The sequence below is a fragment of the Salmo salar genome, chromosome 05 (genome assembly GCF_965601325.2).
Source record: "Salmo salar chromosome 05, fSalSal1, whole genome shotgun sequence".
Classification (NCBI taxonomy): domain Eukaryota; kingdom Metazoa; phylum Chordata; class Actinopteri; order Salmoniformes; family Salmonidae; genus Salmo; species Salmo salar.
The window spans coordinates 10,061,228-10,074,983 of NC_138295.1; the positions used below are offsets into that span (position 1 = coordinate 10,061,228).

Here is a 13,756-nt window from a genome sequence, read left to right on the forward strand (position 1 = left end):
GCCAACCAACCAGCCAGCCAGCCAATCACACAGCATAAGAGAAAAGCTCATCAGAAAAACATCAAACAGGATCCAGTTCCACCTGACAATCACCTGACAATCACCTGACAATCACCTGACAATCACTTGACACAGGTCAGTGGACTGAGGCGCTCATTAGGACCTTATCCTGGCCAATAACCCTGGTTTCACAAATCATTCACAGTACTAATATAATTGTCATTAGATAGCAATACGATCAAGGTGCAAGGAATATATGTAATTACTATCGTATCTGGTTTAGGGCAGAATATTAATGCTCCATTTCTTTCTTTTATATGTCACCCATGAACAACAATGCATATTTTACATGACATTTCAAAACAATGCGAACACTATGACACCAATGTTTGTAAACATGGCTATACTGTATAAGTTTAATTTGATTGATTGATTGACTGACTGACTGATGAATCTCGATGGCTTTATTGATCGATCGTTGGGCAATCTTACCCAGGGCCACTCTGGCAGCGGAGGCATCATAGTTGATCCAGAAGGAGACCCAAGACAGGATGGTGATCAGGATAGAGGGCATGTAGGTCTGGAGGATAAAGTAACCGATGTTCCTCTTTAGCTTGAAGCTCAGAGACAGGCGGGGATAGGAACCTGCATGGAGGAATATAGACAGAACTTTATTTATTTTTTATTTGACTTTATTTAACCAGGTAAACCATTGAGAATACATAGTATTTTACAATAACGACCTGAAGTGGAGGGAATAAGAACTCTAAAGCATAGAAAGGTAATATACAGAATATCTGTGTATCAATCCCTGAAAATCTACAGTATAACCGTAGATATACATAGGTATACTGTATCAAAATGGCCGCCGCTGTGTACCTGTAGAGAAGACCACGTTCTTGGAGACCAGTTTGTAGTCCACGATGGAGAACTGAGGCAGCTCTATTCTCTCCACCCCAGACACAGCTCCATCTCCACCTCGCCAGTAGAACTCAATGTCATCAGTGGTGTAGCCATCTACAGGGGACAAACACAGGTACTACAGTCTTAGAATACATACCAAACTAACCTAGCGGGCCAAAATGGGAGCAATGATCAAATGGCTACGGTCAATGTCAAAAGACAGGGGACACGAGGCTCTCGCACATGTTGAGTTGACATCTGGTTTTCCTCAAAGGTTCTATTCTTGGTCCTGTAATGCTTACTATTTACATCAATTATTTATATTCTGGTTTGTCAAATGCTACTAGAGAACATAATGGTAGGTTTAATAATACATACAATTAGAGATGGAGATTACAGAGGACATTTCAGGGGACCAAAAACTGTCCGCTAACTGGGTAGATCATCTGTTCACCTTCTGTTGTGATAACCCTTCTGTTGTGATAACCCTTCTGTTGTGATAACCCTTCTGTTGTGATAAGTCTTCTGTTGTGATAATCCTTCTGTTGTGATAATCCTTCTGTTGTGATAATCCTTCTGTTGTGATAACCCTTCTGTTGTGATTACCCTTCTGTTGTGATAACCCTTCTGTTGTGATAACCCTTCTGTTGTGACAACCCTTCTGTTGTGATAAGTCTTCTGTTGTGATAATCCTTCTGTTGTGATAAGTCTTCTGTTGTGATAATCCTTCTGTTGTGATAATCCTTCTGTTGTGATAATCCTTCTGTTGTGATAACCCTTCTGTTGTGATAACTATTCTATTGTGATAACCATTCTGTTGTGATAACTATTCTATTGTGATAACTATTCTGTTGTGATAACCATTCTGTTGTGATAACTATTCTGTTGTGATAACCATTCTGTTCAGTTAGCCTCACCCTTTGTCATATAGAGCAACATAACACAGGCAGCATGCAGGCGGTGCAGGCATTTCCCCTCTCTTTCCCTCTCTCTTTGTCTCCCTCCATATCTCTCTCCCTCTCTTTCTACGCCTCTCTCCATATCTCTCTCTCTTGCTCTCAACCCCCCCTCTCTCTCCCTCCATCTCTCGCCCTCTTTCTCAACCCCCCACTCTCTCTCTCGCTCTCTCTCTCACTTTCTTTCTCTGTTTAACCCCTCTCTTTCCCTCTCTCTTTGTCTCCCTCCATATCTCTCTCCCTCTCTTTCTACGCCTCTCTCTCTCTCTCCATATCTCTCTCTCTTGCTCTCAACCCCCCCTCTCTCTCTCTCCATATCTCTTGCCCTCTTTCTCATCCCCCTCTCTCTCTATCTCTCTCTCTTTCTCTGTTTAACCCCTCTCTCTCTATCTCTCTCCCACTCTCCTTCTCTGAGTACTACTTCCTCTGCTTGCCACTCATAATAAGAGGCAGTGACCTATTTAGACGCAATGAATAATTAAACTCTCAGCCTTTGATTTTCTGAAAAATGAAGACATAATTCCTCCCTGTGCCTCGCTCTGACCCAGGACAGATGGATAGATAGGAGTGGTGAGAGGACACTATAGCTGGTTATTGTAATGGTGTGGCCAGTCAGTCATTGAGTTATCTAATGCTATATGTGACGGTTGGATGAAGAACCAGATACTATAGAAACAATACCACTGTCAAAACACAGCATATCCCACTTCTGGCACCAATGTAGCTCGTCATTGTTTTTGGCGTGTCTATCATTGAGATTTGTAATGCCTACACTGACAGTTAAGGCTCAAATGGTACAGAATAGAAAAACTACCAGTATCAAACTACAACCTAGCCCAAGCCAAAAACATAGTACTGTAGCTAATCCTTGTGTAAAAGCATGCAGCACCAACTACAGGCCACTACTACTATGCAGTAGGAACTGTCTCTCCAGCTTATCCACAGAACTAATGGAACAGCTCAGTATCACCCCAATTAGCCTATCCCCATCCACCATGCTGCGGGTTCTAATGTGTTGTTGACTTCCGATCAACAGAGTGTGGACAGGGCCAGCCAAGAGACTATGAGGCTGGGGAGGGGAGGACGGCTCGTCGGCCATGTGTGTGTGCATTTGTAGATGTGTATGCTGGATTTAGGGTCATGAAATATTGTGTGGATGAAGGGCGGGTGGGTGGCAGGCGGGTTGAATAAAGAGAAAAAAATCCATAAATGTATCATTCTTCTGCAATTTATATCTATAGGTTACATTTAGAATTTTCTTTCATTATTTTAGGCTATATGGCATTGGTACCTAAGTGGAAGACTTAGGGCCAAACTGTATGAGCCTGCATTCCAATCACCAAATGCTGTTGGGATCGGGCAGAAAAGGTTCACGTCGAACCACGGAGACAAAAAAGACAATGTCAGAGCATAATTCAATAAGAGAAAAGCTGTGAAATGGAGAGTTGAAAATAAAGACAAGGGAGGGCCAGAAAAGTCATGTTTGGAAAAGATTTGGTGAAGTGGTAAAATAGGATGATAGCAGATACACTACCGGTCAAATGTTTAAGAACACACCTACTCATTCAAGGATTTTTCTTTATTTTTACTATTTTCTACATTGTAGAATAATAGTGAAGACTTCAAAACGATGAAATAATACATATGGAATCATGTAGAAAAAAAAACTGTTAAACAAATGTTTGTTTAAGGTGTTAAACAAATCAAAATATATGTTTTATTTGAGATACTTCAAATAGCCACCCTTTGCCTTGATGACAGCTTTGAACACTCTTGGGATTCTCTCAACCAGCTTCATGAGATAATCACCTGGAATGCATTTCAATTAACAGGTGTGCCTCCTTAAAAGTACATTTGTGGAATTCTTTCCTTATTAATGCATTTGAGCCAATCAGTTGTGTTGTGACAAGGTAGAGGGAGTATACAGAAGATAGCCCTATTTGGCAAAAGACCAAGTCCATATAATGTCAAGAACAGCTCAAATTGTTATTTTATTTATTTATTTTTTCACCTTTATTTAACCAGGTAGGTCAGTTGAGAACAAGTTCTCATTTACAACTGCGACCTGGCCAAGATGAAGCAAAGCAGTGCTACAAAAACAACACAGAGTTACACATGGAATAAACAAACGTACAGTTAATAACACAATAGAAAAATCTGTATACAGTGTGTGCAAATGAAGTAAGGAGGTAAGGCAATAAATAGGCCAATAGTGGCGAAGTAATTACAATTTAGCAATTTACACTGGAGTGATATACAGTTGAAGTCGAAAGTTTACATACACTTAGGTTGGAGTCATTAAAACTTGTTTTTCAACCACTCCACAAATGTCTTGTTAACAAACTTTAGTTTTGGCAAGTCGGTTAGGACATCTACTTTGTGCATGACACGTAATTTTTCCAACAATTGTTTACAGACAGATTATTTCACTTATAATTCACTGTATCACAATTCCAGTGGGTCAGAAGTTTACATACACTAAGTTGACTGTGCCTTAAAACAGCTTGGAAAATTCCAGAAAATGATGTCATGGCTTTAGAAGCTTCTGATCATCATTTGAGTCAATTGGAGGTGTACCTGTGGATGTATTTCAAGGCCTACCTTCAAATTCAGTGACTCTTTGCTTGACATCATGGGAAAATCAAAAGAAATCAGCCAAGACCTCAGAAAAAAAATTGTAGACCTCCACAAGTCTGGTTCATCCTTGGGAGCAATTTACAAACGCCTGAAGGTACCACGTTCATCTGTACAAACAATAGTATGCAAGTATAAACACCATGGGACCACGCAGCCGTCATACCGCTCAGGAAGGAGACGCATTATGTCTCCTAGAAATGAATGTACTTTGGTGCCGAAAAGTGCAAATCAATCCCAGAACAACAGCAAAGGACCTTGTGAAGACGCTGGAGGAAACAGGTACAAAATGATCTATATCCACAGTAAAACGACTCCTATATCGACATAACCTGAAAGGCCGCTCAGCAAGGAAGAAGCCACTGCTCCAAAACCGCCATAAAAAAGTCAGACTACGGTTTGCAACTGCACATGGGGACAAAGATCGTACTTCTTGAAGAAATGTCCTCTGGTCTGATGAAACAAAAATAGAACTGTTTGGCCATAATGACCATTGTTATGTTTGGAGGAAAAAGGGGGAGGCTTGCAAGCCGAAGAACACCATCCCAACCGTGAAGCACAGGGGTGGCAGCATCATATTGTGGGGGTGCTATGCTGCAGGAGGGACTGGTGAACTTCACAAAATAGATGGCATCATGAGGATGAAAATGATGTGGATATATTGAAGCAACATCTCAAGACATCAGTCAGGAAGATAAAGCTTGGTCGCAAATGGGTCTTCCAAATGGACAATGACCCCAAGCACACTTTCAAAGTTGTGGCAAAATGGCTTAAAGACAACAAAGTCAATGTATTGGAGTTTATACAGCTCGTTACCTGTATAAAAGACACCTGGGAGCCAGAAATCTTTCTGATTGAGAGGGGGTCAAATACTTATTTCCCTCATTAAAATGCAAATCAATTTATAACATTTTTGACATGAGTTTTTCTGGATTTTTTTGTTGTTATTCTGTCTGTCACTGTTCAAATAAACCTACCATTAAAATTATAGACTGATAATTTCTTTGTCAGTGGGCAAACGTACAAAATCAGCAGGGGATCAAATACTTTTTCCCCTCACTGTATTGTTCACCTAATACCTTTTTTGCACTATTGGTTAGTGCCTGTAAGTAAGCATTTCACTGTAAGGTCTACACCTGTTGTATTCAGCGCACATGACAAATAAACTTTGATTTGATGTCAGGAATTGTGAAAAACTGAGTTTAATGTATTTGGCTAAGGTGTATGTAAACTTCCGACTTCAACTGTAGCCTTAATATTAACTCCTGCAGAATTAAGCATTGCTTGCAGTAAAATTATCCACCAAATGTATGCAAAATGTTGACACAGCAAGGAGTGGAGAAATATGATTTCTTGCTTTCAGCATCTTGAGAGAATGTGAACGTGCAGTTAGGGACCGTCTGTAGAGGTGCTATCTTTATCAGCAACATAACAGCTCCCGAATGGTGCAGCGGTCTAAGGCACTGCATCTCAGTGCAAGAGGTGTCGCTACAGTCCCTGGTTCAAATCCAGGCTGTATCACATCCGGCCATGATTAGGAGTATCTCATAGGGCGGTGCACAATTGGCCTAGTGTCGTCCGGGGTAGGCCATCATTGTAAATAAGAATTTGTCCTTAAGTGACTTGCCTAGTTAAATAAAGGTTAAATGCATTTAAAAAAAATAAAAGCTGATAATTATTTTATGTGGTTGAAATACTATGCATCCAAGCCAAACTGAAATCTTATCAGCAACATGTTGGGTTGTTTTCACAGCTTTCCATGTAATTTGAAAATAAAAAAATAAATGTATTATTGCATTTTCCCCCCAGTCCCTAAACGTCTTTCAGCCCCGAAAGAAGCAGAGAAGACAGAGAAACCTTTACCGATGTCAATAGATTGAAGCATTCTATCGATTTATATCAACATTATTCTGGTGAGCAGCAGTTTATTTATTCCTCTAGGGCAACATGTAATGACAAGAGAAGCTGCATCTATCTAATTATAGGCAAGTTGACTAACAAATAGCCTTCCACCAAAATGTCCGAAATTATAAGCAGAAACATATCTAAACCAGGCAACAACAAAAAATGCTGCACCCTGTCAAAAGATCTTTACGCCGTCTCTGACTGTAGCCTACAGCAGATGTTCTATATCAGTGGGTTAGGGTTGAGTGAGGGCCTCAGATGTTCTATATCAGCGGGTTAGGGTCGGGTGAGGGCCTCAGATGTTCTATATTAGTGGGTTAGGGTCGGGTGCGGGCCTCAGATGTTCTATATTAGCGGGTTAGGGTCGGGTGAGGGCCTCAGATGTTCTATATTAGCGGGTTAGGGTCGGGTGAGGGCCTCAGATGTTCTATATTAGTGGGTTAGGGTCGGGTGCGGGCCTCAGATGTTCTATATTAGCGGGTTAGGGTCGGGTGCGGGCCTCAGATGTTCTATATTAGTGGGTTAGGGTTGGGTGAGGGCCTCAGATGTTCTATATTAGCGGGTTAGGGTCGGGTGAGGGCCTCAGATGTTCTATATTAGCGGGTTAGGGTTGGGTGAGGTCCTCAGATGTTCTATATCAGCGGGTTAGGGTCGGGTGAGGGCCTCAGATGTTCTATATCAGTGGGTTAGGGTCGGGTGAGGTCCTCGGATTTTCACTTTATCATATATAGTGGGCCGGTTGTGGGCGGGTGCAGTTGACCAAACAGCTGACCTGCGCACCACTACTGTGTTGGTGTGCGTGCTTGCATGTGTATGTGTGTGTATGTGCGTGTGTGTGTAGCTGGTCAGAAAAGGGCAGATAGAGCCTGAGGCGGGGGGGGGCAGAGAAGGCTCTGGCTGGTTACTCAGTTTGAATCAGATCTATTAGTTCTGGCCCATTGTTCTCTGTCTTGAACACTACTCCTTCTGGGACAGACGTCTGTCAATCTATAACATCACTGGGCTGGTCCGTCCGTCCAGGGAGAGAGGTGGTTGTTATGTGAGTCCCGGGAGAGAGAGAGATAGAGAGGCAGAGAGACAGAGAGAGAGAGAAAGTTTGAGAGAGAGTTTGAAAGAGAGAGAGAGAGTTTGAGAGAGAGAGAGAGTTTGAGAGAGAGAGAGAATTTGAAAGAGAGAGACAGTTTGAGAGAGAGTGTGAGAGAGTTTGAGAGAGAGTTTGAAAAAGAGAGAGAGTTTGAATGAGAGAGAGAGTTTGAGAGAGAGTGTGTGTGTGAGAGAGAGAGAGAGAGAGAGAGAGAGAGAGAGAGAGAGAGAGAGAGAGAGAAAATGCATGTGCATTTGTGTGTTTGTGTAAAATCTAGAGTTGTGTGTGTTTTGTATGTGTTTATAAGGTCTTCAAAGGGGGTAGTAGAGGAATATATCAATAATTACACAATGAACCTAAGCCTGTGGTTGTGACTGGACTGTAGCCAGCCAGACAGTACTACCATCTACCATGGGATCTGTAACCAGCCAGACAGTACTACCATCTAACATGATGAGATCTGTAGCCAGCCAGCCAGTACTACCATCTACCATGATGAGATCTGTAGCCAGTCAGACAGTACTACCATCTAACATGATGAGATCTGTAGCCAGCCAGACAGTACTACCATCTACCATGATGAGATCTGTAGCCAGGCAGACAGTACTACCATCTACCATGATGAGATCTGTAGCCAGGCAGACAGTACTACCATCTAACATGATGAGATCTGTAGCAAGCCAGCCAGACAGTACTACCATCTAACATGATGAGATCTGTAGCCAGCCAGACAGTACTACCATCTAACATGATGAGATCTGTAACCAGCCAGACAGTACTACCATCTACCATGATGAGATCTGTAGCCAGCCAGTCAGACAGTACTACCATCTACCATGATGAGATCTGTAGCCAGCCAGACAGTACTACCATCTACCATGATGAGATCTGTAGCCAGCCAGACAGTACTACCATCTAACATGATGAGATCTGTAGCCAGCCAGACAGTACTACCATCTACCATGATGAGATCTGTAGCCAGCCAGACAGTACTACCATCTACCATGATGAGATCTGTAGCCAGCCAGACAGTACTACCATCTACCATGATGAGATCTGTAGCCAGCCAGACAGTACTACCATCTACCATGATGAGATCTGTAGCCAGCCAGACAGACAGTACTACCATCTACCATGATGAGATCTGTAGCCAGCCAGCAGACAGTACTACCATCTACCATGATGAGATCTGTAGCCAGCCAGACAGTACTACCATCTACCATGATGAGATCTGTAGCCAGCCAGCAGACAGTACTACCATCTACCATGATGAGATCTGTAGCCAGCCAGACAGTACTACCATCTACCATGATGAGATCTGTAGCCAGCCAGACAGTACTACCATCTACCATGATGAGATCTGTAGCCAGCCAGACAGTACTATCATCTACCATGAGATCTGTAGCCAGCCAGACAGTACTATCATCTACCATGAGATCTGTAGCCAGCCAGACAGTACTATCGTCTACCATGAGATCTGTAGCCAGCCAGACAGTACTATCATCTAACATGATGAGATCTGTAGCCAGCCAGACAGTACTACCATCTACCATGATGAGATCTGTAGCCAGGCAGACAGTACTACCATCTACCATGATGAGATCTGTAGCCAGCCAGACAGTACTACCATCTACCATGATGAGATCTGTAGCCAGCCAGACAGTACTACCATCTACCATGATGAGATCTGTAGCCAGCCAGACAGTACTACCATCTAACATGATGAGATCTGTAGCCAGCCAGACAGACAGTACTACCATCTACCATGATGAGATCTGTAGCCAGCCAGACAGTACTACCATCTAACATGATGAGATCTGTAGCCAGCCAGACAGTACTACCATCTACCATGATGAGATCTGTAGCCAGCCAGACAGTACTACCATCTACCATGATGAGATCTGTAGCCAGCCAGACAGTACTACCATCTACCATGATGAGATCTGTAGCCAGGCAGACAGTACTACCATCTACCATGATGAGATCTGTAGCCAGCCAGACAGTACTACCATCTAACATGATGAGATCTGTAGCCAGCCAGCCAGACAGTACAACCATCTAACATGATGAGATCTGTAGCCAGCCAGACTGTACTACCATCTACCATGATGAGATCTGTAGCCAGCCAGACAGTACTACCATCTAACATGATGAGATCTGTAGCCAGCCAGACAGTACTACCATCTAACATGATGAGATCTGTAGCCAGCCAGACAGTACTACCATCTACCATGATGAGATCTGTAGCCAGCCAGACAGTACTACCATCTACCATGATGAGATCTGTAGCCAGCCAGTCAGACAGTACTACCATCTAACATGATGAGATCTGTAGCCAGCCAGACAGTACTACCATCTACCATGATGAGATCTGTAGCCAGCCAGACAGTACTACCATCTAACATGATGAGATCTGTAGCCAGCCAGACAGACATACTACCATCTACCATGATGAGATCTGTAGCCAGCCAGACAGTACTACCATCTACCATGATGAGATCTGTAGCCAGCCAGACAGTACTACCATCTACCATGATGAGATCTGTAGCCAGCCAGACAGTACTACCATCTACCATGAGATCTGTAGCCAGCCAGACAGTACTATCATCTACCATATGAGATCTGTAGCCAGCCAGACAGTACTACCATCTACCATGATGAGATCTGTAGCCAGCCAGACAGTACTACCATCTACCGATGAGATCTGTAGCCAGCCAGACAGTACTACCATCTACCATGATGAGATCTGTAGCCAGCCAGACAGTACTATCATCTACCATGAGATCTGTAGCCAGCCAGACAGTACTACCATCTAACATGATGAGATCTGTAGCCAGCCAGACAGTACTACCATCTACCATGATGAGATCTGTAGCCAGCGCAGACAGTACTACCATCTAACATGATGAGATCTGTAGCCAGCCAGTCAGACAGTACTACCATCTACCATGATGAGATCTGTAGCCAGCCAGACAGTACTACCATCTAACATGATGAGATCTGTAGCCAGCCAGACAGTACTACCATCTAACATGATGAGATCTGTAGCCAGCCAGACAGTACTACCATCTACCATGATGAGATCTGTAGCCAGCCAGACAGTACTACCATCTACCATGATGAGATCTGTAGCCAGCCAGACAGTACTACCATCTACCATGATGAGATCTGTAGCCAGCCAGACAGTACTACCATCTAACATGATGAGATCTGTAGCCAGCCAGACAGTACTACCATCTAACATGATGAGATCTGTAGCCAGCCAGACAGTACTACCATCTACCATGATGAGATCTGTAGCCAGCCAGACAGTACTACCATCTACCATGATGAGATCTGTAGCCAGCCAGACAGTACTACCATCTAACATGATGAGATCTGTAGACCAGCCAGACAGACACTACTACCATCTACCATGATGAGATCTGTAGCCAGCCAGACAGTACTACCATCTACCATGATGAGATCTGTAGCCAGCCAGACAGTACTACCATCTAACATGATGAGATCTGTAGCCAGCCAGACAGTACTATCATCTACCATGATGAGATCTGTAGCCAGCCAGACAGTACTACCATCTACCATGATGAGATCTGTAGCCAGGCAGACAGTACTACCATCTACCATGATGAGATCTGTAGCCAGCCAGACAGTACTACCATCTACCATGAGATCTGTAGCCAGCCAGACAGTAATACCATCTAATATGAGATCTGTAGCCAGCCAGACAGTACTACCATCTACCATGATGAGATCTGTAGCCAGCCAGACAGTACTACCATCTACGATGAGATCTGTAGCCAGCCAGACAGTACTACCATCTAACATGATGAGATCTGTAGCCAGCCAGCCAGACAGTACTACCATCTACCATGAGATCTGTAGCCAGCCAGACAGTATTACCATCTAACATGATGAGATCTGTAGCCAGCCAGCCAGTACTACCATCTACGATGAGATCTGTAGCCAGCCAGACAGTACTACCATCTAACATGATGAGATCTGTAGCCAGCCAGACAGTACTACCATCTACCATGAGATCTGTAGCCAGCCAGACAGTACTACCATCTAACATGATGAGATCTGTAACCAGCCAGACAGTACTACCATCTAACATGATGAGATCTGTAGCCAGACAGACAGACAGTACTACCATCTAACATGATGAGATCTGTAGCCAGACAGACAGTACTACCATCTAACATGATGAGATCTGTAGCCAGCCAGTCAGACAGTACTACCATCTAACATGATGAGATCTGTAGCCAGCCAGTCAGACAGTACTACCATCTAACATGATGAGATCTGTAGCCAGCCAGACAGACACTACTACCATCTACCATGATGAGATCTGTAACCAGCCAGACAGTACTACCATCTACCATGATGAGATCTGTAGCCAGTCAGACAGTACTACCATCTACCATGATGAGATCTGTAGCCAGCCAGACAGTACTATCATCTACCATGAGATCTGCAGCCAGGCAGACAGTACTATCATCTACCATGAGATCTGTAGCCAGGCAGACAGTACTATCATCTACCATGATGAGATCTGTAGCCAGCCAGACAGTACTACCATCTACCATGATGAGATCTGTAGCCAGCCAGACAGTACTACCATCTACCATGATGAGATCTGTAGCCAGCCAGACAGTACTATCATCTACCATGAGATCTGTAGCCAGGCAGACAGTACTATCATCTACCATGATGAGATCTGTAACCAGCCAGACAGTACTACCATCTAACATGATGAGATCTGTAGCCAGCCAGTCAGACAGTACTACCATCTACCATGATGAGATATGTAGCCAGCCAGTCAGACAGTACTACCATCTAACATGATGAGATCTGTAGCCAGCCAGTCAGACAGTACTACCATCTACCATGATGAGATCTGTAGCCAGCCAGACAGTACTATCATCTAACATGATGAGATCTGTAGCCAGCCAGACAGTACTACCATCTACCATGATGAGATCTGTAGCCAGCCAGACAGTACTACCATCTACCATGATGAGATCTGTAGCCAGCCAGACAGTACTACCATCTACCATGATGAGATCTGTAGCCAGCCAGACAGTACTACCATCTAACATGATGAGATCTGTAGCCAGCCAGACAGTACTACCATCTAACATGATGAGATCTGTAGCCAGCCAGACAGTACTACCATCTACCATGATGAGATCTGTAGCCAGCCAGACAGTACTACCATCTAACATGATGAGATCTGTAGCCAGCCAGACAGTACTACCATCTAACATGATGAGATCTGTAGCCAGCCAGACAGTACTACCATCTAACATGATGAGATCTGTAGCCAGCCAGACAGTACTACCATCTACCATGATGAGATCTGTAGCCAGCCAGACAGTACTACCATCTACCATGATGAGATCTGTAGCCAGCCAGACAGTACTACCATCTAACATGATGAGATCTGTAGCCAGCCAGACAGTACTACCATCTAACATGATGAGATCTGTAGCCAGCCAGACAGTACTACCATCTACCATGATGAGATCTGTAGCCAGCCAGACAGTACTACCATCTAACATGATGAGATCTGTAGCCAGCCAGACAGTACTACCATCTACCATGATGAGATCTGTAGCCAGCCAGACAGTACTACCATCTACCATGATGAGATCTGTAGCCAGTCAGACAGTACTACCATCTACCATGATGAGATCTGTAGCCAGCCAGACAGTACTACCATCTACCATGAGATCTGTAGCCAGCCAGACAGTACTACCATCTACTATGAGATCTGTAGCCAGCCAGACAGTACTACCATCTACCATGATGAGATCTGTAGCCAGCCAGACAGTACTACCATCTACGATGAGATCTGTAGCCAGCCAGACAGTACTACCATCTAACATGATGAGATCTGTAGCCAGCCAGACAGTACTACCATCTAACATGATGAGATCTGTAGCCAGCCAGACAGTACTACCATCTACCATGATGAGATCTGTAGCCAGCCAGACAGTACTACCATCTAACATGATGAGATCTGTAGCCAGCCAGACAGTACTACCATCTACATGATGAGATCTGTAGCCAGCCAGACAGTACTACCATCTAACATGATGAGATCTGTAGCCAGACAGACAGTACTACCATCTACCATGATGAGATCTGTAGCCAGCCAGACAGTACTACCATCTACCATGATGAGATCTGTAGCCAGCCAGACAGTACTACCATCTAACATGATGAGATCTGTAGCCAGCGCAGACAGTACTACCATCTAACATGATGA

The 13,756-nt window shown here is 43.8% G+C and overlaps 1 protein-coding gene across 1 annotated transcript in view; it reads right to left on the reverse strand.

The window, feature by feature from the left end:
* Positions 1-13,756, reverse strand: part of LOC106592285 (gamma-aminobutyric acid receptor subunit beta-2) — a 113,658-nt gene that overhangs the window by 12,194 nt on the left and 87,708 nt on the right. Inside the window, exons 6-7 of the mRNA XM_045717878.2 lie at positions 880-1,017; positions 493-645 (exon numbers count right to left, since the gene is read on the reverse strand). Coding sequence (XP_045573834.1) covers positions 493-645; positions 880-1,017 — 291 coding nt within the window. The remainder of the gene's footprint in view (positions 1-492; positions 646-879; positions 1,018-13,756) is intronic.